The sequence below is a fragment of the Oncorhynchus tshawytscha genome, linkage group LG33, assembly GCF_018296145.1.
Source record: "Oncorhynchus tshawytscha isolate Ot180627B linkage group LG33, Otsh_v2.0, whole genome shotgun sequence".
NCBI classification, from domain to species: Eukaryota; Metazoa; Chordata; class Actinopteri; order Salmoniformes; family Salmonidae; genus Oncorhynchus; species Oncorhynchus tshawytscha.
The window spans coordinates 22522981-22547753 of record NC_056461.1 but is presented as its reverse complement, the minus strand read 5'-3'; the positions used below and the strand labels follow the sequence as shown (position 1 = coordinate 22547753).

Below are 24773 nucleotides of genomic sequence, written 5' to 3'. Positions count from 1 at the left end.
CCAATGTGACTTCATAAACATGAATCAATAATAAGGTAGCATGTAGGCTGTTTAACATGGAGGTGTGTATAATGGAGCGTTGTGTTGTGTAACAGACAGCGGCGGCATGATGGACAGGGCCTGCACCCTAACCGGAAGTCCAGAGAACATTGAGTAAGTTACAGCACATTCCCCTCAGGGATTTGGTACCTTGGTTTTGGCTACATAGTGATCAGATGGAAATATATTGTAAAGGAACATGTCTGCTCAGCAAAGTGGCACTAGAGCTGGGTGATATGACAATATGGATTTTTGGCCATAAATGGACAATTTTTGTGATAATGGTAAATCAGCGGTTTAATTATAAATATTTTTATGGGGGGGGTCGTAGTCGAGTCACTCAAGGCCTAGTCCTGTGTGCTCAAGGTCGAGTCATGAGACTGAGCCCCAGTGCTCGAGTCCTGGTCCAAGTGCTCTAGTCTGTGTGAAACCAATAATAATGTGGTTGTGATAGCCTGTAATAGCCTATGAAAGTCCTTCTCACACAGGCTAACACGCTTTTTATATAATGTTTAATAGTTATGTGTAATCGGTAATGCTGTTTTGAAGGGATGAATGGTCTCTCTACGGAGTTGGCTATTGCTCCTGTCAGATTGACCATATTATGATTTACAATAATTGTGACGGGCTCTCGGCTACATTTTTTGTAATGCCCGTTTTTATTTGTGTAGTTTTTTTATTCCAGAGTGGAGACTGGGGAAATTGGGAGGGTAACACAATAGTATAGTTTTCAATTTCATAAATAGTTTGTTTTTTCATAACCAGGCGAAGCTAAATGGTAGGCTGGTGACTGGTGGTTACGGAGAAGCAAGCGAGTCGCTTTGGCGTCTTGTCGCCTACGAGCGGTGCCTGCCTGTCTGCCCACGTCTTTCTCCTCCACAGCTCACCAGCTGATGTAGGCTGCGTGTGCCGGTGTGGCGAGTCCTTCCCATGCAAGAGAACAGAACCCTCGCTGCTGAGCACATCCAGTTCTGCTAATATTCTGCTTATCATAGTAGCCTATCCAGTCCAAGTGCAAATACAAGTCACAAGAAGGCGCCCAATGGTCGAGTCACAAGTCGTGAAAATCAGAACTTGAGTTTATTGCAAAACAGGCACAATAAATGGAACTATTATGCCAGATAACAAAAGGATTCCCTAGACAAAACATTTTTCCAGTACCAAGTAAGACAACTGAGATGGTAGCCTGTGATTGATAAAGTAAGCAATTACATCTAATATATCTTGGAAATGCATGATTTTATATTTTGACGTGCAACCTTTAAAAATAGTATCCATAATTATCAGATTTATTTTTGGCTCCAGAGAATTTGCTGAAATCTTTGTCCGTATTGCCCTATAAGTTATATTATTCGCCAGCTGATAAACACTTAGCTAGATTGCTAACTCTAAATATGATATAATTGCTATATAGCAATGTTGGCTAATTGATTCATGTATCAGTAAATGTAGGCTAAAGTCCCACATGCTTTCCAGCGCAATGCCCAAGCTATGTGATGTAGGCCTATTCACTGTAAATAGCACGAGCGTAAAACCCATACAACACAGCCTACACTGGTTGTAAAAGTGTTGCCATGAACTCAATATTAAGAGGTGAGAAATGCATGATATACTCTCAGAAAGCTGTCACTCTCTGCTCTGTAACTAGAACATTGGTTGCTTTGAAAACGGTGTTTTTCCCGGAATAGCATTTTGAAGAAAGGTCATATGCTGATGCTTCTCCGACTGCATTTCTCCCTCTGTGCGCGCTGTGGGGAGTGGGAGCCGGCAGCGAAGCGGAGACCGGCATATACTTTAATAGCAGGAATCAACATAATGCTTAGACTATTACTGTTGACCAAATAATGCTTTTACAATCTACGGGAACGTTGTCTAGCAAAAATCGTCCACAATTACAGACCTAAGCAAAATGCTTCGGCAAGAGGAAGGCTGTGTCGGTTTATCGTACTGCTCTACGCGGTGCCCTCTTGAACTCCACCATAATGACCAGCACCGGATGAATGGTCTAGTGCTGTTATTAGGTGGCACCACCTTACAATCCATTGACACTATTCAATATGTAGTTTTTGCACATGGAGAAACCCATCAGGTATAGTTTGTAAGCATATGGTCTGGCTATGTATGAGCATGGCCATGAGTGGACTGTGTCCCTCTCCCACCAGGCAGGCCAAGAGGCTGCTGAGTCAGATTGTGGACCGGTGTCGGAACGGCCCGGGGTTCCACAGCGAGATGGACAGCAACAGCGCCATCCAGGAGATCCTCATCCCTGCCAGCAAAGTGGGCCTGGTCATTGGCAAGGGAGGGGACACCATCAAACAACTGCAGGTACGTCCACGAGACGCTCAGTGGATTCTGTGGTTGAGGCACACGTGTATTAACAAAATGCTCCGGTCTTAGTGATTTTGTTTTTAAGCTGCGAAATAAATGTCTCCTTATGCCACTGTTTTGGGTTATTGAAGTTAACTACATTCGTTTAGGCAGTTCTTCAGAAACCGTGGGTATTGAAATAGAGGAAGTTGTCAATAAGCAATGGGAAGATATCTACTCGTTTGTGTTTCATTGTCAACATTATTCAACCATCTCACTTCCTCTACATCTGGAATAGGTAGTTCAGATTATTTTTGACATGTTTGCTCCCCACAGGAGAGAACCGGTGTGAAGATGATGATGATCCAGGATGGCCCCATGCCCACTGGAGCAGACAAACCCCTGAGAATCACTGGGGACCCCTACAAAGTGCAGGTCAGTCAGTCCCTGAAACCTGGATCCCCTCCTTCATATCGACACTCCACGCCTGCTCGTGTGCTCAACAAAAATATAACGGCAACATGTAAAGTGTTGGTCACATGTTTCATGAGCTGAAATAAAAGATCCCAGAAATGTTCCATACGCACAAAAAGCTTATTTCTCTCATTTTGTGCACCCATTTATTTACATCCCTCTAAGTGAGCATTTCTCCTTTGCCAAGATAATCCATCCACCTGACAGGTGTGGCATATCAAGAAGATGATTAAACAGCATGATTGTTACAGGTGCACCTTGTGCTGTGGACAATAAGGCTACTCTAAAATGTGTCGTTTTGTCAAAAAACACAATGTCACAGATGTCTTATGTTTTTGAGGGAGCGTGCAATTGTCATGCTGACTGCAGGAATGTCCACCAGAGCTGTTGCCAGAGAATTGAATGTTAATTTCCCTACCATAAGCTGCCTCCGTCATCTTAGAGAATTTGGCAAGATGTCCAACTGGCCTCACAACCGCAGACCACGTGTAACCACACCTGCTCAGGACTGCCACATCTGGCTTCTTCACCTGCGGGATGGTCTAAGACCAGCCACCTGGACAGCTGATGAAACTGAGGAGTATTTCTGTCTGTAATAATGCCCTTTTGTGGGGATAAAACCCATTCTGAGTGGCTGGGCTGGGCTCCCCAGTCATGTGAAATCCCTAGATTAGGGCCTAATGAATTTATTTCAATTGAATGATTTCCTTATGAACTGTAACTCAGTAAAACTGTTGAAATTGTTGCGTTTTCTATTTTTGTAAAGTATAAAAACGTGTCAGAAGACCAGTGAGTTTGAAAAAGGCAAGGATAGAGGATTCAAGGTATCAATCAGCCTTTTTGTATATTACAGTTAACAATCCAAAAGGCACTCGCACATCTGAGCAATCTAATTTGCAGGTGCATGGCAACAATTGAACAAGGTGAAGGAAAAAGGAAACTGCACACTGCTCTTGATAGTATCACCGATCTTTAATAAGCTTACGTATCGGCCACACGGCCTTCGTCAGAGCTTTTGGGATTTTTAAAAAGTTGCACCATTATGTGGACCTAGCCCCTCCCACAATATACAACTGTATATTACAGTTAAAATATGTAAACATTTCTGTGCTGGTGGCATTGGTGTTTTGCAGCAAGCGCGAGAGCTGGTGGTGGAGATCATCCGGGACAAGGACCAGGGAGACTTCCGGGCCAGCAGGGGAGACTTTGGATCCAGACTGGGGGGAAGCAGTCTGGATGTGGCAGTCCCCAGGTTTGCTGTGGGCATCGTCATTGGCAGGAACGGAGAGATGATCAAGAAGATCCAGAATGACTCTGGGGTCAGGATCCAGTTCAAACCAGGTGAGACCGCTCCTCTCTACTAAAGGTGTTTTCCCTTGTGCTTGGCTAATACAATTGTCAATGTTAGTGATGGCCTCAATCTTGAATCTATCTGCAATCTCTTGTTTGCCTGTCGTGTTCTTCAATTGACTCACATGGTGGCTGTAACAAATATATTGGAGAATCTGTAATGTTCAGTGAGGCTGTGCCATGATTACACTTCAAAGCGACATAGTCATGCATGCATACTTTTTCCCTATGGCTGGTCCTGGGAATCAAACCCACTACCCTGGCGTTACAAGTGTCATGCTCTTCCAACTGGGCTACAAAGGACCATGTTTAATGTAACAGTTCTGACTAGTGTCCCCCTCTCCTTCAGACGATGGCATCAGTCCAGACCGGATTGCCCAGGTGATGGGCCAGTCTGACCGTTGCCAGCATGCAGTGCATCTCATCAACGAGCTGGTCCAAACGGCACAGGTACAGGTACAGCACGGATTCCACTTTTTTTACTTTAAATATTTTGCCATGAAATGAACAACCCCTTATGAATCGTATCAGATTGGTTCACTCCTGCCTTACAGTATTTCTGAAGTAAGCTATGCCCCCCTTAAACTCCTTGTTGCCTGTGTAGCAGGCCTCCCCAGACCATTCTCTAGCTGGCTGGCTCCCGGACAGGGCCAGCCTGGCCCCCTCTCAAGCTTCTCTGGACCCCCTAGCCCTGTGGCTGGGTGGTGGGGGGGACCTCCTCAGACAGGTGTACAGACAGGTAACAGGGCAGTGGGTCTCCACCTCCTTTCTAGTTTCTGTCACCTGACCCACTGCCCCTGAGCAGAGAATGTACACTGGGTGGGTGAGCTTAGTCTCTGAGGCATGTCTCCAACCCTAGAACATAGAGAATCTCCCACATGGTGGCGCTCTTGGTCATATCCCATGGTTTACTCTTTCTATCGGGTCGAAGGTAAAATAATGCAAGTCACATGAATTTGAAGAGAATGCCTAACAATCTGAAATGTTTAATTTGACAAGATTTTGCTGCACTGGTGATACTTGGGGGGGGGGTAAAATGTTTGTGCTGTGGTGTCTGTCTAGGAGCCTGTTCTCACCCACTGGTTCCTCTCTACAGGAGAGGGATGGCTTTGGGAGTCCCGTGGGGCCCAGAGGCCGGGGCAGAGGCCGCGGAGACTGGAACATGGGTGCGCCTGGTGGACTGCAGGAAGTGACGTACTCGATACCTGCCGACAAGTGTGGCCTGGTGATTGGAAAAGGTGAGAAAGCAAACGCAGTGAGTAAATTATTCTGCAAGTTTTACATTTGGTACTGTCAAGATCCATCACCAGCAAAAACAATCTTTGTCATTTGGATGTATTTTTGAGTAAAGCCATTAACCCATTTAAAGTCCTATTCTGGTCTCATTTTTGCCTCATTTAAAACCTGAGTAAATTAACAAAAGGCACATGTCATATGGTGGTTCAGGTATGACATGGAACAAGTGGGGGGGTGGGAACAAATTGTGAGTCCGGTGACATCAGACCAACTCCTTGAAAGCCCTTAAACACCATTTTGCTCAACTGAACTTTATTTTTAAATTGACTTTTTTTTTTACCCTTCAGTGTGTGTGTACTTCCAATAGGAAAAGTTTTTTGAAATTGTTCGAGGCCATCCCCTACTGTACCTTCTCGGGGAAAACCAAGCCTTAATGCATAATGTTGTCTTTCAGTCGATTCTTTTACCAGCGGTCTTCATCACTTAAAGAGGCATAAGCAATTTATCAAGAACCTTGATTATGCCCAAAGTGAATCATTGCCAGGCCATTAGCTTGTGCTTGTTCTCTCGTGATGAAATGCCATTTAAAGTTGCACAATGAGCCCGTATGGTGTGGGTCCAGCCACCCCCTCACCTCACCCCCTCCACTGGCTCATGCATGCAGCACAAGTGGCATTGTGTCCCATCCCTAAGGGCTTAATGACAGGGATAATGCATGTAATGTGACATTAATTGTTAAAGGTTCATAATAACAGCCTTCAATCACGTGGAAGGTTTCCTGGCATCTAATGAGGCCCTTTCAGCTCAATGGAGTGGAGTGAGGGAATGAATGAGAGGAATTAGCTTATTGGCCATTCATGCTCACTCCATTGCCAGCTATTTAAAAGTCATTGACCATTGCGCTTATGGAGGAGCCCTGAGTGTGTCCCTGTCCTATGGGTGTGTGTGCTGTGGTGGGCGTGGTTAGAGGGGGGGGGGGCTCTTTACCTATGATAGAAACAAGGCAATAGAAATGTCAAGTGGCTTTTGTGAGGTGGGGGGGCGAATAAACCTGGGCGTTGCGTCCCCCTGCGAACCCCCCTCCCTGCATTAGCATATGAACTGGTCCAATATGACTGTGGGTCTGGGTCCTGTCAGCCTGGCCTTAGAGACTGAGGTGATTAATATCTTTACGATGCCTTTATGCAGCTGCTTGACCCACTGATTACACCCCCAAATACACACAGCCTGGTAACTTGGGGCTCATGCCACCCACCCACACATACAGGGCATAAAATGTACTTTTTGCTCCACCAGCCACTGTGGCAGGTAGATGGATAAAAAAATCTACCAGACTCTTTTCTTTTTTTTACCAGCCAACATTTTCCCCCTGCTAAAATTATACCAACAAAACAACGGCTGAGCATGCTTTGTAATGTTTCTGAAGCAATAAATGCATTACTAGTAAGAAGTAATGTGGTAGACTGTCAAAATGTATTTTTAATTAAAGTCATTTAACCAAAATATCACAGATGTGACAAATTCACCTGCCCCTTTTTAAGGGTGGGAATTTACCATGGTAGGTAGTGTGGCTCGAGTCATGTTTGTGCTTGTGAGATTGAGTCTGACATGTAGGAGCGTTGTCTTTGTAGTGACTGGCTGGGGGGGTAATTGTTTGCGGGATTCAACTCTAGACAAGTCATCAACTATCATCTTCCGGCCTCCCGAGTGGCGCAGCGGTCTGTTTCAGGCGTCACTACAGACCCGGGTTCAATCCCAGGCTGTGTCACTACCGGCAATGACTGGTAGTCCCATAGGGCGGCACACAATTAGCCCAGCATCGTCCGGTTAAGGTATAAAAAAAAAAGTAAAGATCTTCTGAACATGTGTAAGGTATTAGACCCATCTCTTTGTTGTGGTTTATGTTAACTGTGGAGATATAAACATTCAACTGAAAGAGTACTTCTACTCTCGTGTCCACAACTCATATTCAAGGATTTACTTTCTTTGCAAATTAAATTCAAGAAAGTTTATATTCAGAAACATTCTTGAACCAGACAAATGAGAGACAAATGATTGGGCTCCTGACGACTTTTTTGGCGAGTAAATAAACTGCCTCTACCCTCGGTTCTATTGGCGAGCGTACAATTACTAGAGAAACTGGACAAGCTCTGTTCGAGTATCAGCGGGACCTGAAGAACTGTAATATCGTATGTTACTCTGAGTTGTGGCTGAACAAGAACATGGATAATTATCGAGCTGTTTTTTCTATGCATTGTCAAGACTGAAAGGCTGCTTCGGGTAAAGTTAGGGGGGTTGTTTCTTTTTGTTAACGACAGCTGGTCTGCTGTATCTCTAATGTTAAGGAAGTCTCTAGGTTTTCATGGCAGAGTAACAATACCCCACGATAAGCTGCAGACATACTATTTACAAAGATTTTTTTATCTACAGTAACAGTCAAAAGTTTAGATACCCACTCATTCCAGGATTTTTCTTAACTTTTTTCTACATTGTAAAGTAATAAGGAATACATCAAAACTATGAAATAACACACAGGGAATCATGTAGTATCCAAGTGTTAAACCAATCAAAATAGATTTTCGATTTGGCAAAGTAGCCACCCTTTGCCTTGACAGCTTTGCACACTCTTGGCATTCTCTCAACCAGCTTCATGAGTTAGTCACCTGGAATGCATTTCAATTAACAGGTGTGCCTTAAGGTAATTTGTGGAATTTCTTTCAATGCATTTGAGCCAATCAGTTGTGTTGTGACAAGATAGGATCATCTTCTGTATACCACCCCTATTTGGTAAAAAAGACCAAGTCCATATGTCAAGAACAGCTCAAATAAGCAAAGAGAAACAAAATTACTTTAAGACATGGTCAGTAAATCTGGAAAATTTCAAAAGCTCTGAACATTTCTTCAAGTGCAGTTGCAAAAACCATCAAGCACTGTGATGGAACTGGCTCATGATTACCGCAACAGTTAAGGAAAAGCCAGTTACCTCTGCTGCAGAGGATAAGTTCATTAGTTACCGTCCTCAGAAATTGCAGCCCAAATAAATGCTTCAGCTTTCAAGTAACCGACATCTCAAAATCAACTGTTCAGAGGAGACTGCGTGAATCAGGCATTCATGGTTGAATTGCTGCAAAGAAACCACTACTAAAGGACACCAATAAGAAGTATTGCTTGGGCCAAGGAACACAAGCAATGGACATTAGAACTGTGGAAATCTGTTCTTTTGGTCTGAGTCCAAATTGAGGTTTTTGGTTTCAACTGTCGTCTTTGTGATGCAGACAAGGTGAATGGATGAGCTCTGCATGTGTGGTTCCCACCGCGAAGCATGGAGGAGGTGGTGTGATTGGGCTTTGCTGGTGACACTGTTACTTATTTAGAATTTCAAGGCACACTTAACCAGCATGGGTACCACAGCATTCTGCAGCGATACGCCACCCCATCTGGTTTGCGCTTAGTGGGACTTTAATTTGTTTTTCAACAGGACAATGACCCAAAACACACCTTCAGGCTGTGTAGGGACTATTAGACCAAGAAGGAGAATGATGGAGTGCAGCATCAGATAATCTGGCCTACACAATCACCCGGCCTCAACCCAATTGAGATGGTTTGGGATGAGTTTTAACCACAGAGAAGGAAAAGCAGCCAACAAGTGCTCAGCATATGTGGGAACTCCTTCAAGACTGTTGGAAAATCATTCCAGGTGAAGCGGGTTCAGAGAATACCAAGAGTGTGCAAAGCTGTCAAGGCAAAGGGTTGCTACTATGAAGAATCTCGGATATAAACAATATTTTGATTTGTTGAACACGTTTGGATACTACATGGTTCCATATGTGTTATTTGATGGTTGTGATTTCTTCACTATTCTACAGTGTAGAAAATAATAAAAAAAGAAACATCCTTAAATGAGTAGATGTGTCCAAACTCTTGACTGGTACTGTATTTTTCATAGCTGTCTATTTACCGCCACAAACCAATGCTGGCACTAAGACTGCACTCAATGAGCTGTATCTGGCCATAAGCAAACAACAAAATACATAGCTGGAGGTAGTGCTCCTAGTGGCCATTGATTTTAATACAGGGAAACTGACATCTTTCCTCATTTTTACCAGCATGTCCCCTGTGCAACTAGAGGCTAAAACTCTAGATCACTTTTACTCCACACACAGAAACGCATACAAAAGCTCTCCCTCACCCTCCATTTGGCAAATCAGACCACAAGTCAATCACACTTCTGTGAAATCAAATTGTCCACTTAGGAAGCAACACTGATTGACAATACATTTCACATGCTGTTGTGCAAATGGAATAGACAACAGGTGGAAATTATAGGCAATTAGCAAGACACCCCCAATAAAGGAGTGGTTCTGCAGGCGGCAACCACAGACCACTTCTCAGTTCCTATGCTTCTTGGCTGATGTTTTGGTCACTTGAATGCTGGCGGTGCTTTCACTCTAGTGGTAGAATGAGAAGGAGTGTGGGTTGTAGACAAGTGGCTCAGGTAGTGCAGCTCATCCAGGATGGCACATCAATGCGAGCTGTGGCAAGAAGGTTTGCTGTGTCTGTCAGCATAGTGTCCAGAGCATGGAGGCGCTAACAGGAGACAGGCCAGTACATCAGGAGACGTGGAGGAGGCCGTAGGAGGGCAACAACCCAGCAGCAGGACCGCTACCTCCGCCTTTGTGCAAGGAGAAGCAGGAGGAGCACTGCCAGAGCCCTGCAAAATTACCTCCAGCAGGCCACAAATGTGCATGTCTCTGCTCAAACGGTCAGAAACTGACTCCATGAGGGTGGTATGAGGGCCCGACGTCCACAGGTGGGGGTTGTGCTTACAGCCCAACACCGTGCAGGACGTTTGGCATTTGCCAGAGAACACCAAGATTGGCAAATTCGCCACTGGCGCCCTGTGCTCTTCACAGATGAAAGCAGGTTCACACTGAGCAAGTGACAGACGTGCCAGAGTCTGGAGACGCCGTGGAGAACGTTCTGCTGCCTGCAACATCCTCCAGCATGACCGGTTTGGCGGTGGGTCAGTCACGGGGTGGGGTGGCATTTCTTTGGGTGGCCGCACAGCCCTCCATGTGCTCGCCAGAGGTAGCCTGACTGCCATTAGGTACCAAGATGAGATCCTCAGACCCCTTGTGAGACCATATGCTGGTGCGGTTGGCCCTGGGTTCCTCCTAATGCAAGACAATGCTAGACCTCATGTGGCTGGAGTGTGTCAATAGTTCCTGCAAGAGGAAGGCATTGATGCAATGGACTGGCCCGCCCGTTCCCCAGACCTGAATCCAATTGAGCACATCTGGGACATCATGTCTTGCTCCATCCACCAACGCTACGTTGCACCACAGACTGTCCAGGAGTTGGTGGATGCTTTAGTCCAGGTCTGGGAGGAGATCCCTCAGGAGACCATCCGCCACGTCATCAGGAGCATGCGCAGGCGTTGTAGGGAGGTCACACACACTACTGAGCCTTTTTTTGACTTGTTTTAAGGACATTACATCAAAGTTGGATCTGCTGCCTGTAGTGTGGTTTTCCACTTTAATTTTGAGTGTGACTCCAAATCCAGACCTCCATGGGTTGATAAATTTGATTTCCATTGATCATTTTTGCGTGATTTTTGTTGTCAGCACATTCAACTATAAAGAAAAGTATTTAATAAGAATATTTCATTAATTCAGATCTAGGATGTGTTATTTTAGTGTTCCCTTTATTTTTTTGAGCAGTGTATATATTCCTGCTTACAAGCAAAAACTAAAAAAAGATGTACCAGTGACACGCTCAATATAGAAGTAGTGCAATGAATAGGATGCTAAGCTACATGGCTGTTTCACTAGCATAGACTAGAATATGTTATGGATCTCATCCGATGTCATTGAGGAGTTTACCACCTCAGTCACCGGCTACATTAATAGTGCGTCGACAAGGTCGTCCCCACAGTGATGATATGTACGTATCTCAACCAGAAGCCATGAATTACAGGCAACATCTGCATTGAGCTAAATGGTAGAGCTGCCTAACTGTCAGCAAGACAAATGACCTGATCGTGGACTACAGGAAACGGTGGCCGGAGCACACCCCCATCCACTTCGACAGGGCTGTATTGGAGCGTGTCGAGAGCTTCAAGGTCCTCGGTATCCACATCACTAAGGAATGGTCCACACACAATGCCTTTTCCCCCTCAGGAGACTGAAAACATTTGGCATGGCCCCTTAGTTCTACAGCTGCACCATTGAGAGCATCTTGACTGGCTGCATCACCGCTTGGCGTCCGGCCACACGGCGCTACAGAGGATAGTGCGTATGACCCAGTACATCACTGGGGCTGAGCTTCCTGCTATCCATGACCTCTATACCAGGCGGTGTCGGGAATAGAGGTCGACCAATTATGATTTTTCAACGCCGTTACCGATTTTATTGGAGGACCAAAAAAAGCTGATGCGGATTTTCATATATATTTGTAATAATGACAATTACAACAGAACACTAACTTAATATAATACATCAAATCTATTTAGTCTCAAATAATGAAATGTGTTCAATTTGGTTTAAATAATGCAGAAACTGTTGGAGAAGTAAAAGTGCAATATGTGCCATTAAAAAAAAAAAAAAAAAAAAAGAAGCTAACGTACGTTCCTTGCTCAGCTGGTGGTTCAATATTCCCAGTTAAGAAGTTTTAGGTTGTAGTTATTACAGGAATTATGACACAGACTATTTCTCTCTCTACCATTTTGTGTTTCATATACCTTTTGACTATTGGATGTTCTTATTGGCACTTTAGTATTGCCAGCCTAATCTCAGGAGTTGATAGGCTTGAGTCATTAACAGTGCTGTGCCTCAAGCATTGCTAAGAGCTGCTGGCAAACGCAGTAAAGTGCTGTTTGAATGAATGCTTACAAGCCTGCTGCTGCCTACCACCGCTCAGTCAGACTGCTCTATCAAATCATAGACGTAATTATAATATAATAACACACAGAAATACGATCCTTTGGTCATTAATATGGTCAAATCTGGAAACTATCATTTCGAAAACAAAAAGTTTATTTCAGTGAAATACGGAACCGTTCCGTATTTTATAGAAAGGGTGGCAACCCTAAGTCTAAATATTGCTGTTACATTGCACAACCTTCAATGTTATGTCATAATTATGTAAAATTCTGGCAAATGAGTTACGGTCACACAGTTCGCAATGAGCCAGGTAGGCCAAACTGTTGCATATATCCTGACTCTGCTTGCACTGAATGCAAGAGAAGGGACACCATTTCCATAGTTAAAAGAAATGCATGTTAGCAGGCAATATTAACTAAATATGCAGGTTTAAAAAATATATACGTCTGTGTATTGGTTTTAAGAAAGGCATTGATGATTATTTTTAGGTACATTTGTGCCAAGATTGCGCTTTTGTTAAATCATCACCCGTTTGGGTTAAAGTAGGCTGTGATTCTATGATTAAATGTACAGCCACTGCATTGATTATATGCACCACAGGACAAGCTAGTTATAACAACACATGGTTGATGATATTACTAGGTTAACTAGTGACTATGTGAAGATTATATATATATATATATATTTTTTTTAATAAGTTAAGTTTAACGCTAGCTTGTAACTTACCTTGACTCATTGCAGCCACAAGGCCCCATTGACGCTGTACTCGCGTAACAGGTGGTCTGCCTGCAATGTAATCGGTGTCCAAAAAGGCAGATTACCGATTTAATGAACTTGAAATCTTCCCTAATTAATCGGTTGACCTCTACGGCGGAAGGCCCTAAAAATTGTCCAAGAGTCCAGCCATCCAAGTCGGACTGTTCTCTGCTACCGCACGGCAAGCTGTACCGAAGTCTGGAACCAACAGAACCCTGAACAGCTTGTACCCCCAAGCCATAGGACTGCTAAATAGTTAGTCCGTGTATCTCTTGGTTGACTATCTGCATTAACTGTTTTTTTTTTTGCATGAACTCTTGACTCATCACATTCGCTGCTGCTACGGTTTATCTATCCTGTTGCCTAGTCACGTCATGCCTACCTATATGTACATATCTACCACAATTACCTCGTTCCCCTGCACCTCGACTCAGTACTGATACCCCATTTATATAGCCATGTTATTGTTACTCATTGTATTTATTCCTTTTTTTTCTGCATTGTTTGGAAAGACTCGTAAGTAAGCATTTCACTGTTAGTCTACACATGTTTACGAAGCATTTGACAAAACATTTTATTTGATTCTCACTTAAGTTTAAGCGCCTGGTTGATTTTCCCATACTGCTGGCCAATTTGTCTGGGCTCCCTCCCCCTTTATCCTAAGTCCCTCGCCAGTTGCACTTTATATCCCCTCCTTTTTTTTGTCCAGCTTACTAAACCAGTCTCAATAATAAGGCCGTATGATGTGGTCCCACCGAGGCCCAGTTCATGAAATGAATAGTGTGGCTCTTCATTCCCCTCTGCTGTCTGACTGGGGGGACCTCATAATGGCTTCATTAAGGCAGAAGTTTCATTTGGTTGACAATGGGTTAATGGCCCATGTGTAGTCTATTGGCAGTAGGGAAGAGGCTACGGGAGGAGGAGCGGTTTGGATGAGCGTTTTTACTGCGAGGTCAGCTGGGGTCAGCCCAGTGTCAGCCACCAGTGAACAAATGTGTAATTGATGTTGGGACAGCCCCCTCGCTCCTTTCACTGGGATGGCAGGAGGGGGGAGAGGGGTTGTAATTGTATCCCCCCCCTCCCCACAACGCAACATGGAGTCGGGAAAGCAAAAGGAGACTAACGACATCCCAGAAAGAGGATACGCTTTAATTTGTCTTTTCTCCCCCATCTAAGTTTCATTTCTTCCTGCTGGTTTAATTGCGCTCCTTCACGTCAGGAAGCTGCCGTCTGATTCGTCAGCGTGGGGGAAGAAGTGTTGTCGTCCTTTGTCTCTGATTAGCATGGATGTTAAAATAGAATGGGGATGAAGGTGTAGGTATCACTACAACTAACCCTCAGTCGGTTGAGTTTAGGTACGTATGGTGAAGCCTAAAGGATAGAACCAGACAGCAGAGGAAGACCTGTTGGTGGTTTTTAAGAACCAGACAGCAGAGGAAGACCTGTTGGTGGTTTTTAAGAACCAGACAGCAGAGGAAGACCTGTTGGTGGTTTTTAAGAACCAGACAGCAGAGGAAGACCTGTTGGTGGTTTTTAAGAACCAGACAGCAGAGGAAGACCTGTTGGTGGTTTTTAAGAACCAGACAGCAGAGGAAGACCTGTTGGTGGTTTTTAAGAACCAGACAGCAGAGGAAGACCTGTTGGTGGTTTTTTAGAACCAGACAGCAGAGGAAGACCTGTTGGTGGTTTTTTACTAACTGATTGATTGGAGGTAAAAATGTAAACTTGTGTATTTCCTCTTCCCTAAAAGGTGGCGAAACCATCAAGAACATCAACCAGCAGTCCGGAGCGCACGTGGAGCTGCAGAGAAACCCGCCACCTAACACTGACCCCAACGTGCGCATCTTCTCCATCCGCGGCACCCACCAGCAGATGGAAATGGCCCGCCAGCTGATCGATGAGAAGATTGGGGTAGGTGGTCCTTTTTTATACCACCCCCCCCAAAAAAGCTATTGTCTGACCTGATATTCATGAGGGCACATGTCAAAGGGGGGGTGCAACTGGTTCTTGTGCCCCTACCATCCACCAGTATGTCACCCGGGGTTAAACATGAAGAATCCATCAAATGGACTTAATGGAGTGCGTCAGCGGCCAGCGCTGCCCTTTGGCCTTGCCTGTTCACCCCCGTTTAACCACAAGTGTGGTCTCTCCTGTCCTTTCTTGCTCTCTCGTCTAGGCCTCAGGAATGGGGGGCAACAGCAGTTTTGGTCTGAACCCATTCGGACAAGGACCAACTACCCCGCATCAGAAGTGAGTAGCTTCTTGGTCTCCACACTTTTTACTACTGTTACATTTGTCTAACATGCCTTCATCTATGTTCTCGGCTGCTACTTACACTGACCAAAATATGAAAACAATGATTTAATAATTCCCATGCCAACACAATTAGTATAAATATAAACTGTGACCGTAGGTCTCTTAAACCGTCTAACATGCTTATCTCTGTTTTTGTGGTGTTAGTGGACCCCAGACATTCCTGACAGGAGGATGGGGCACAACATATCAGACATGGCAGGCTCCAGGCCAGCAGGACCCCAGTAAGTCAGTTAGGTTCAGGGTGGGATACCCATAACACTTAATACCAATATCGGTCCACCATTTCACTACAATTCCTTGATATATGGTAATCATCAAAATAATGCTGGGCATAAGTCCCTCCCAGAGAAATGAAAGAGGTGGAAGGAGGACTAAAACTAGCAATGTCTGATGCTCTCTGCTCTGCTTACTGACAACACGTTGCTAGTTGAACAGAAATTTCCTAGGAATACAAGGAATTGGAGAGATTAAAGACTGAAGGCTGGTTTTGGCAATGCTGCAGTGCATTTAAATTCAACTCAAGAGAGGGGCAGAGAAGTTCTTGCATTCAGAATGTGACTAACCGTCCAGATATGGGTTTACTTACATTTTTTTCCTTCGTTGTTTCTTCAAATTTCAAAGCCAATTTTCACTCGATGGAAGTTCAAGTTAGGGTTTGGGCTAAGTTTGGGTAGAGGCCTCAAGCAATAGGATACAGTGGGACATGTCTGGATGGTAAGCCTCAGCCTCCATTGAAAGACCCTCATGCAGTAACTCTGTCCTCCAACAGTGTTATCTGTCTGGTTGCAGGTCTCAATGGATCCCAGACCGGCCAGATGGACTATTCCAAAGCATGGGAGCCGTATTCTAAAAAGATAGGCAAGAGTCAGTCTTCTGGGGGAGATCAGAGAAGGGAGCTCCTACCCCTTCTCACTTGTGTAACACCACTAAGGGTTAGGGTTGTGCGCAGTATACACCTCAGAACCAGACCTCAAACCTTCCCCCTGCCCTTGTCTAAAGAGGTTTTGTGCAAAGGAACTTGAGTCTATGGGCAGAAATGTCATGTCACCGTGACACCATTTGACGCCGATGATTGTAGTCAGAAGTTTACCATTTTGGTTACATGTTTGTGCAGCTGGATTGCTGAGTGTATCAATGCCATTTTAAATGTGTAATGAGCAGACTCTTGATTTTATCACCAATGTACATTAGCATTTGTTTGAATAATTGAATATATTTGAGTCAGAAGAAATTGAATTTATGGAGCCAATCACATTAATTGGGGAGATCTTGGTAGCTGGTTTGGTGTGTGTTGTATTGACTCATCCTTGTTTTATTGTGCCCAGGTGGGCAGAGCCAAGCCCAGAGCAGTGGCTCTGACTACAGCAAAGCATGGGAGGATTACTACAAGAAACAGAGTAAGATTACACCCACGTGGCCACCAAACTCCTCCAATAGACTTGCCTTTTGAGTGCACAACATCGGAGGAAGTAGATTTCTGCTCGCTGTTTGATGCTGTCAGTAGTGCTCTATGCTCTGGTGCCTCCAACTCCCTCTCCCCTGACCTTCCTCTGTCACCCCCATTCCTCTACCCTGTGCTCACCCTCTCCCCAGGCCAGGCAGCAGGCCCCGGCTCCCAGCAGAGCTCCCCTCCGGACTACAGTGCTGCCTGGGTGGAGTATTACAGACAGCAGGGGGCCTACTATGGCCAGGGTGCACAGCAGACACCGGCCCCAGGCCTTCAGGTGAGAACCCATCCCAACTCTTAGCACCCTCTCCACCTGTTTAACTAAGTTGTTTCTGTAAGGAGATGAACTGTAACTTGCACATGTAAATGTATGTCTGTCTATTGTCACTGATGTCAACCTGTTTTGCAGGATCATTAGAGAGGACACCCTTTAGTTGAAGATTTTTGAATCACTGAGAGGATGAAAACAAACCTTTTGTAACAGAGGTTTCTAGATTTGCAACGCCTTGAAGACTTTTACTTTTTTCTTAGTGAGAAACACTAGCTGTAGAATGACTTATACAATTTAAAAAAAGAATATTTCTAAATCAGGAACATTTAATTGTTACTAAATACTTGTGTACACCATTATTTTGAATTGACAATTTCCGGGATCCCTTTTGGACTTATGAGAGAGCTGTTTTGTTTTCTATTTTTTCCTTTTTGATTCAAATTACATTGCCAAAACGAACCCCGGAGTTGTAACTTTTCAGTAAACGCAATATAATCTATTTTTTCTAGTTCTGTTGCAATAAAATCGCAATTATGGGCTTAGCAGTCTTGAATTAATTTTTGTTTTGTCATAAGATGTTTTAAGAATGTGTAAAAATGTTTTCTTTTCCTTTTACAAAAAGCATTTTAATTCAGTAAGATGAAACTGTGATATTTTGTTACAGGAAAATGTATAATTTTGTTGCAAAATACGAGAGATGTTGGCAAATGGCAGTCAATTCCTAATTTAATTCCTGTTGTGCTTTGTATTGTTTTCCATTGTCTTTTATTGTACTCTGGTTTAAAAAAGGTGCAATATCTTATTTCATTTTTGAAACAAAGATGGATTCTCTAATATTTTGACAGGCGTTTAACTTGTAGTTCTTAGATGAATTTTTTTTAGGCATATGAAAATGTAATGAATAATTTATTACAATGATCTGATATGGGAAAGGGGATGTTGCATTTTGTGAGTTCTTTGCCTTTGCTATCTTGTAAAACTATGTATGTATGCTCAGATACTTGACTAAATACTTTATTTAAAAAATATATATATAATTCAATCAAAGAAGTTTTTTTCATGGAGTCATTATCACAGGAAAACTGTCCCTGTTTTTCTGTTCTGTTTTCATACTGAAAATGTTCAAAGATCGTGAATGTGTCATTTGAAATTTGATGTTGCATCTTGCTATGGGCAAAAATGAGAAATGCCAGGTTTTTATGTATGTTTTGTACCTAAATAATTCAAGACTGCTAAGCCTCTGGATTCTACCTGTGTAATAATTAATTGTAGTTTTTTATATGCTAAGTATTACGATCAAAATTGTCTTATTTGGTACCACCCAGTTTCCCTAATGCCCCATCCAGTACACACTGTGGACTCGTGTACAGTCCAATGCTAAACTTTTTAATTCATTTTTCTTTCTACTTTGTGTGATCTAATATATGTATGATTGATTAGTTACGAAATGAATCTAGTGTTAACTTCATTGCTTAATGAAAAGGGATATTATAATTTCGAAATGTTTAATTTTAGTGTTTTTTCCTCATATGTACAGGTAACCGTGTATTAAAAACGTCAAGACTACCTTTGTTCTGTTAAAATTGTTTTTTTTTGCCATTTGAAAGCTTAGTTTTCTTGTCACATTCCAGTATTGAGTTTTAACGATTTTATTGGGTTTAAACTGTGAAACCTTTCCTCCGCGCTCTGTTTTAAGACTGAGTATTCGCTATACATGAAGTAAATATAAAGGTCAAACTGTATGGTATGTTGTATAAACAGAAGATATATATTTTTTTCTATAGAACATTACTTTGCCAGTTCACAAATTCAAATAAATGTTCCACAAGCCTCTCTTGTGGTTGAAGTATACTATCTTTATTAGTTGCTACAGTGCCTACAGAAAGTATTCATACCTCTTGACTTCCACATTCTGTTACAGCCTGAATTCAAAAAGGATGAAAGTATTTTTTTAAAGTTTTTTTATTTTTTTATCTCACCCATCTACTACACACACAACCCCATAATGAGTGAGAACCACATTTTTATCATTTTTTGCGAATGTATTGAAAATGAACGGCAGAAATCTCATTTTACCTAAGTATTCACACGCCTGAGTCAATGCATATAAGAATCACCTTTGGCAGCATTTATAGCTGTGAGTCTCTCTGGGTAAGTCTCTACGAGCTTCTCACACCTCGATTGTACAATATTTGCACGTTGTAAAATACATCAAGCTAGATAGCCATTTCCAACTCTTGCCTTTTAGATTTTCTAGCTGATTTAAGTTAAATGTAACTAGGCCACTAAGGAACATTCAATGTTGTCCTGGTAAGCAACTCCAGTGTATATTTGGCCTTGTTTTAGGTTGTCCTGCTGAAAGGTGAATTTGTCTGTGCTGGAAAGCACACTGAATCCGGTTTACCGCTAGGATTTTTGCATGTGCTTAGCTCTATTCAGTTTATTTTTACCCCCCCCCCCAAAAAAAACAACAATATTCCTTATCCTTGACGATGACAAGCATACCCATAACATGATGCAGCCACCACCATGCTTGACAATATGAAGTGTGGTACTTAGTGACGTGTAGGATTTGCACCAAACATAACACCTTGTATTCAGGAGAAATTCTGTTTTTCCTCTTTTTTAAATTATATTTTTAACTTTCGTGCCTTTAGGAAGCATGTTTTGAAATACTTTTTTATTCCGTGCAGACCGTTTCACTGTCATTTAGGTTATTATTGTGGAATAACTACAATGTTGATCCATCCTCAGTTTTGTCCTATCACAGCCACATTAAAATCTTACTGTTTAAAAGTCACCATTGGTCTCATGGTGAATTCCCTGAGCGGTTTTCTTTGTCTCCGGCAACAGAGTTAGGAAGGACGCGTGTATCTTTGTAGTGACTAGGTGTAAATGATAAACTATCCGAAGTGCAATTAGTAACTTCACCATGCTCGGAGGGAAATTTATCCATCTATTAACACAACAAAATGTGGAAGTCTAGGGTGAGAATATTTTCTGAATGCTCTTATGTCATGTTAAGCTCAACACAGGGTACATTTTTTTTCCTACCATTTCTCTTCTGTTTTTTTCTTTGCTTGGCAGTTGGCAAACTTAAGACATGAAGAAACAATACAAATGTTTAAAGTTCATATACATGTCCAGAAGATGCATGGCAGTGATTACCAAAGTCTAAAATGCACTTGCCTATTGGGAAAGTCGGGAAGAATTTTTAAAATATTTTTTTTGGTTGCCTAAAGACTGATCACTTGCCCATAAACGTAAATAAGCAATTTACATGCAGAAGTGCCATTTTTCCCACCCCTGCTTTTACTCACCTATTTGTCGGTGAATCAGATCAGAACTGGAATTATTTGGGTTCCCATACAATCAGTTAAAAGGTGTTTTTTTTCTTTTCTTGACAAGGTCCTGTGTGATCTCAGCTGTATGAATATGGCAATTGTGGTTTCTTATTGTATTTGTATGTATATGCAAGTTCCCCCAATTCGGTGCCTTTGGAGATGTGTAACTTGGTAAAAGAATATATATGTATTTTGTTTTCACCTAATTTTATCATTCTGTCAGAGCACATGTTCAATTTCATAAACATATTTTCCCATCTCGAGGTTAAATAAAATGACTTAAATTCAAAATAAACAGGATTGACTGTAACAGGGTTGTCTAGTTAATCTTAAATCATCCATAAATCACATTGTGACGGGGCATGGAAGCTTGTGTGCAACAGGGAGTGGCAATCGAATGCAAGTTTCACATTTAATTTTTTAAAAATTAAAACATTCTAGGCTGCAGGGTAGAAGGCTTTGACGTGTTATCCTCAACCCTCTCAATTTTCCACCAGAAAAAGAACCAGCTCACCTGCTTATACACTGATTTGACTATTTGATGTTACATTTTTATTTTAAGTTTTAGTTTCACCAAATGAAAATGGGAGTTCAGGTAACAAGGTTGACTTCATGAGGGAGAAGTGTAAATGAATCACTAACATGAAACAATCTTCAGAAATGACTTTGTCAAAGCAACAAAATAACTAGGGCTTTACAATGGTGAAACATTTTGGAGTTAGGGACATGCAAAAATGCTGAGTTTTTTAACTTTAGGGAGACTTCATATTTCAGATTGATTGTATTATCTACATGGTCTATATTAAAGAGCACTTTATTGAATATTACAGACTTAAATTTCAATATTGGTGCACAATTTCTACTGAATATCAAAGGGACACAAAAGACACTAATTTCACGGAACGACTCAAATTCTTTCCATAGACCACCTATTGGCTGATTTTCAAAACCATCCCAAAATCAGGGAAAGGGGATTAATTGATCCACTCTGCTGTTAAACCCATTTTAATGCATCATCACTGCGTGAACTTAATCTTGTGACCATGCACGAAAAGGTTTATGGACAAGTTAGTGTATGCCATTTTTGCATTTGCCATATTTTTCAACCTTAGTTTGTTCTACTATACGCTCTTGTAGTTAATGAGATGTAATTTGGACAGCGCTTTATCTACCATCGACTTCAGACGAGAGCCAGAGCCAGGCTGGACAACTTTTGCAGGTATGGCAAAACACTTGGTGGAATTCTCCTGAAGTTCTCCCATAGTTCAGTTTGGCAATGTTTTATACACTACCGCAAAGCTTTATAATTCCCGTCTATACCAAAAATGAAACGCGTAGGTTGAGCATATTCTTGGATACATTTTTTCCCCGTTATTCTTTGCTCTTGTCTCTGACTCTTCTCATTGTCCCTCTCCCTTTGTGAACGGTCCACAGGGGTGTCCCCAGAGCACCGTTATTGAGCAGCTTTGTCATCCCACATCTTTACTCCCCGTGGGGGGGCCTCGGCCATAGTGGACCCTACTCTGCCCCGGCCCTGTCCCCCCCCATTGATACTGTGCAGCTGTTTCCAAATCCAGCCCTTGATTTTGATCCTCTTGCTTTTTAATATGAAGCCCCTGCGGACAGTCCCTGGTCTGCTTGGCCATTGTATAGGCGTGATCATTTAGTTGTTCTCCACATCACCTCCAGACGGGTTGAGAGCCATTATTATGAAGGGGAGACCATTTATTTTTGAATAGGTTCTCTATGCTACTATATGTGAAACCTAATCCCTATAGTATCGCTAACTATATGTTTCGTTTTTAGGTGTACGCCAGGGGGTATTCATGTAGAGAATGTGGAATGTAAAGGGGACAGTATGTATTATGGCTCATTCACTGTTCACAGCGTTGGTCCTGAATAGCTGCCCTGTACAGCAATGAATAGTTTATTAAATGGGTTTTATTGATTTGTTTATGCAGGGCTGTCCAATGAAAAATGGATGGTTGTGCAATCTGTTTTCACGGGTCTGAGTAAGTCAACAGTGAGACAAATTATTTGATGAAATGCAACCATTTGATTATAGTCTAATTAATTTGGCCATGTTAACAATGTGTTTGCTTACTCAGGCTTGGTACTATCTGAGCAGGTGGGGAATTGGTGGTGCTCTCTATCTCTCAAACACACACACACACACATACACACATCTGCATCCCCCCTCTAAAGCTCCAGTTTCGTTAAGCAGGTGTCCTGCCCCCTGTCCCATTCCAGGGAAACCCCTTTATGGGAGGGACTGGCCCTCTCTCACCTTTCCTGCAGATAAGCCGATCTACTGTATCCACCATGCTGGGATATCTACCTTAATCTCTTTTTAATGGCCCCAAGGAGAAGCCCAGGGGAGACCTGTCTGCCCATCCCTCTCAGCTGATATTCTGTTGAGGTTGTAGTTGGCAAGTAGCTTTTTTAGTAACAGGAATGATTCAGCTTCGAAATTAATGACAATTTGTTTTCCGGTTGGGAATGTTTGTTTGGTTAAAAACTAAAAGGAGCTTGGTGTTTTTAATACGATTTATTCAGCCCACTTTAATGTTGAATGCTTGTTATATAATATAATGGCTGAGGGGGTGTTTTTGTCTCTTTTAAGAGGACTGTTTTAAGGAAAGCATGTTTTTATGTAAGTCTTTAAGTTAGGAAGTATGGATTTACAGTAATTCAAAAGAATTATAGTGGGTAGTATGTGCTTGGTCTATTTCACGGGTGACTACAAATAGTGAAGTAACATGCCATGTACAAAGAAAATGAGTCTTTGCAGTTATAATTTGATGAATGAAATAAAATAAGGTGTTTTAAATGGAATGATAAAAAAGGCCTACTCTTAAGCTCAACCCCGTTAAACAATGAATATCATATAGTGCATATAAAGTTTAAGAATATATAGACTAACGTAATTTGTAGTGATATAAGAACCTTTAGTTTAATTGTTGTAGGCCTACAAGATTCATCTTAATTTTTCTTTATTCTATACAACTTCATATTTCTTTAAGAATTTGAGGTTTAGTGGCTGCTTTCCCTCGGCCTAAAATGTGAGCTTTTAGCAAAATATTGGAAAGAAATCTATAGCAAATTTAAAGGCTATTGTTTAATCCACAGGCTACACTTTAATTTAGGAAATATTGGCCTACATTTTTTTTTTCAAAAGATCTTGACGTGTACATCCCTTTACCAGACAGAAAAAGAAAAGGTTAATGCATTAAATAAATCAAATCCATGCGTTACCCCATTCCAATTCATTTAATTCATCTTTAATAAAGACCGGTCCCTCCCCCTGGCCCTACGATTTAACTCAAAGTTGAAGCCTCTTAGTAAAATAAATGCTGAAATGCAATACATGTAAATAAATCTGAGAACGAATCAGATTCAGCGAGAGGGACATTTCATCTGGGAAAAGGCACACATGTAGGAGGTGCCCCTCCTAACAAAACAAAAAAAGCAGCTGTGTGCACAGTCATCTTTTTTCGTGCTTTGTCACTCACCTTTTCACTATCTCTGTATTCAAAACAACCGGTTCTAGACTTTGCATTTAGAATCCATATCTTCTTTTCCATTCGAATTCTAGTCCACATTCGTCAGAGACCAACTTTTCGGACCATCCCCTTGTAGTTGTTGGAATGAAAGGCGGAGTGCATGGGTGTCAATGTGCCCTCAAAACACCATGAAAGATTGATTTGCAGCACTTTTCAGCCCCCTGACATTACTTGGAGAGGAACTGAATAGGAAACCCGCGAGCCGGGGACGGAATAAAGATGTTCTCTCTGCTGGAAGAGAAGGAAAACTGCTCATTTACCCCCAGTCCATCAAGCCCGAAAAATAGAGAGGAAAAAACAGAGAGAACTGTGGCTATTGAGAAGAAAGGGGCTGTATATACTCATCTAAACGCTGTCACAATATACTGAAGGGCTATGAACAACCATGAATATTAAACCGCTTATTTCAACAAGGGCTAGAGAAGTGAACCACGTCAAAGCAGCTTTGCATTTTTTGCATGGGAACAATGCAGTAAAGCACGTTGAGCTTGTTTCTATTCTATTATTCCCGCGCTATAACTCCCTGGAAGAAAATTAATATTGCCAACCACATGAATGCGGAATGCCTGAGAAAGAACGTTTAAGCAACTCCCAGACCCAATGACCTTAATTTGATGACAGACAAACTTATAAACTAATTGTTGAACCAATTTAAAGTTGACAGCATTTTCACTCTGTTAAATAATCGTGGGACTCATTGTGCTGTATAGCATTTGAGTGGAATATAGAAACGTGAATTTTGCATCAATTGTTTAGCCATATTTACATTTGATCTACGCTATATGTTAA

The 24773-nt window shown here is 42.2% G+C and overlaps 1 protein-coding gene across 14 annotated transcripts in view; it reads left to right on the top strand.

Moving 5' to 3' along the window:
- LOC112230992 (far upstream element-binding protein 3) overlaps positions 1 to 18643 on the top strand; it is a 28135-nt gene extending 9492 nt beyond the window's left edge. For 4 of the 14 annotated variants that reach the window (XM_024397456.2, XM_042311051.1, XM_024397466.2 and 1 more), the window contains 14 exons: positions 96 to 153; positions 2202 to 2364; positions 2683 to 2781; positions 3954 to 4161; positions 4502 to 4626; positions 4775 to 4909; positions 5267 to 5408; positions 14794 to 14954; positions 15220 to 15293; positions 15504 to 15580; positions 16149 to 16217; positions 16685 to 16756; positions 16953 to 17083; positions 17225 to 18643. In XM_024397456.2, coding sequence (XP_024253224.2) covers positions 96 to 153; positions 2202 to 2364; positions 2683 to 2781; positions 3954 to 4161; positions 4502 to 4626; positions 4775 to 4909; positions 5267 to 5408; positions 14794 to 14954; positions 15220 to 15293; positions 15504 to 15580; positions 16149 to 16217; positions 16685 to 16756; positions 16953 to 17083; positions 17225 to 17254 — 1544 coding nt within the window. In that variant the 3' untranslated portion in view covers positions 17255 to 18643. Of the gene's footprint in view, positions 1 to 95; positions 154 to 2201; positions 2365 to 2682; positions 2782 to 3953; positions 4162 to 4501; positions 4627 to 4774; positions 4910 to 5266; positions 5409 to 14793; positions 14955 to 15219; positions 15294 to 15503; positions 15581 to 16148; positions 16218 to 16684; positions 16757 to 16952; positions 17084 to 17215 lie in introns of all 14 variants that reach the window. The other 10 variants (XM_024397457.2, XM_024397459.2, XM_042311049.1 and 7 more) reach the window with 10 other exon arrangements.
- The last annotated feature ends 6130 nt before the right edge of the window (positions 18644 to 24773 follow it).